Source organism: Trichoplax adhaerens, genomic scaffold (genome assembly GCF_000150275.1).
Source record: "Trichoplax adhaerens TRIADscaffold_2407 genomic scaffold, whole genome shotgun sequence".
NCBI classification, from domain to species: domain Eukaryota; kingdom Metazoa; phylum Placozoa; class Uniplacotomia; order Trichoplacea; family Trichoplacidae; genus Trichoplax; species Trichoplax adhaerens.
This window is the reverse complement of record NW_002061804.1, coordinates 1-1,573: the sequence shown is the minus strand read 5'-3', so window position 1 is coordinate 1,573 and position 1,573 is coordinate 1. Positions and strand designations below refer to the sequence as shown.

Here is a 1,573-nt window from a genome sequence, read left to right as displayed (position 1 = left end):
CCGGCTCTTAGTTGCAGTGCACTAGAACTTGTTGCTATATCTACATTTTCTCCATTTATAACATTTAGTGCAGCAAACATTGCTATTATTATTGATTTACCCTCTCCTGTTGAAACTTGTACTAATCTACTACCTCCACTTTTATATAAATTAAGTAAACTTATAATTTGCGCATCTCTTACTTTATATTTGCCTTCTAGCACTGTGACATGTATTGCGTATTTTAAAATCGCTATAATTTCTGGCAAATTTGAATCATTAACTTCTTTAATTTGTGACATCAAATTTGTAAAATAAATCTTGTAATAAGCTTTTTCAACTTCTTTGATATAATCAGTATGATATGGCTGATTTCTTAATAATACATTCAATAAATTTTCTTTTATATCTTCAGGTAAAATTTCGTTGATTTCATATTTGAATTGTTGCCCTTGATAATTTTTACCACTTAAAATTATTTCTGAGTCATTATTTACGCTAACAAACCATTTATTAATTTCTTTTGATTCACTTTTTGAAATTTTGTCATACCTTATTTCTATATTAGGATGTATTTTTGCTTCAAAATTTTTAATTTCCTTTAATATATTGTCTAGATAATTTGCATAACCATATTCTTTGTTTAACTGAATATTTGAAAGTTCTTGTATAATTTGAGAAGCACTTTTTATAAAATACTTGTTATTATCTTTATATAAGCCCCATATTTTCTCTACCCATTGATCACTTTTATAGTCATTTAATATGTCTGGAATAGTACTTCCTTCTCTGTCAACAATTTTATCAGATAGCTGATATTCTATGATAAATTTAAATATCTTAGAATATTCCTCAAAAAATATTTTTTGCTTCGATATTGCTATGGATAATTTCTGTACTATCTGGAGTAAATTTAACTTACTCCAATTTAACTTCTCTATTAAATACTTTGATTGTTTATAAAATAATTGTGAATTTTCTAACTTTTTTATACTGATTTCACCTAATATTTTATCAAGCTTTTGTTCTTGACTCTTGCTTATATCTTTATTTAAAACTACATCATTATTTTTAATTTCGTTTAAATCATTTAAAAATTTATTCACTACCTTTGTCAATCTTTCTGAACCTTCAGATTTTACATCTTCAAGCTTTCTTTTTAAATGATTTATATCTCCATCTTTATCGTTACTGATTTCTTCTTTATATTTAAGATATAATCTATTAAGTATAAATATTATATTCTTAGTTATATCTTCTTTATCACCTATACCTATCCTATCAATCTCATTGATAGCTTTAAAAATATATTCAACAAACTCATAGTCAAATTCATTCTCATGCTCAACAATCTTAGTTAATATTTTAAGATAATGCGCCTTACCTTTGCCAGCTAATTCTATATAATGCAAAACACTTTCATAACTGAGTAAATCTCCATTTTTATATATATCTTCTAGTAAATTTACATATCTATCATCTATTACAACAGACTTTTTATTGATACCAATTTTTATAATATTTAATAATTTTTTATAACAATCTTTGTCGCATTTATATGTTCCTTCTTTGACTGATTGAGTAAAATCAATTA

The 1,573-nt window shown here is 24.7% G+C and overlaps 1 protein-coding gene across 1 annotated transcript; it reads right to left on the bottom strand.

The window, feature by feature from the left end:
* Positions 1 to 182: 182 nt before the first annotated feature.
* Positions 183 to 1,200, bottom strand: TRIADDRAFT_62914 (uncharacterized protein; the record flags this gene model as incomplete). The annotated part of the gene is made up of 3 exons (XM_002118896.1): positions 183 to 799; positions 902 to 1,036; positions 1,109 to 1,200. Coding segments are annotated over 3 exons (843 nt in total), but the record flags the coding sequence as incomplete, so codon positions are not given.
* Positions 1,201 to 1,573: the final 373 nt, after the last annotated feature.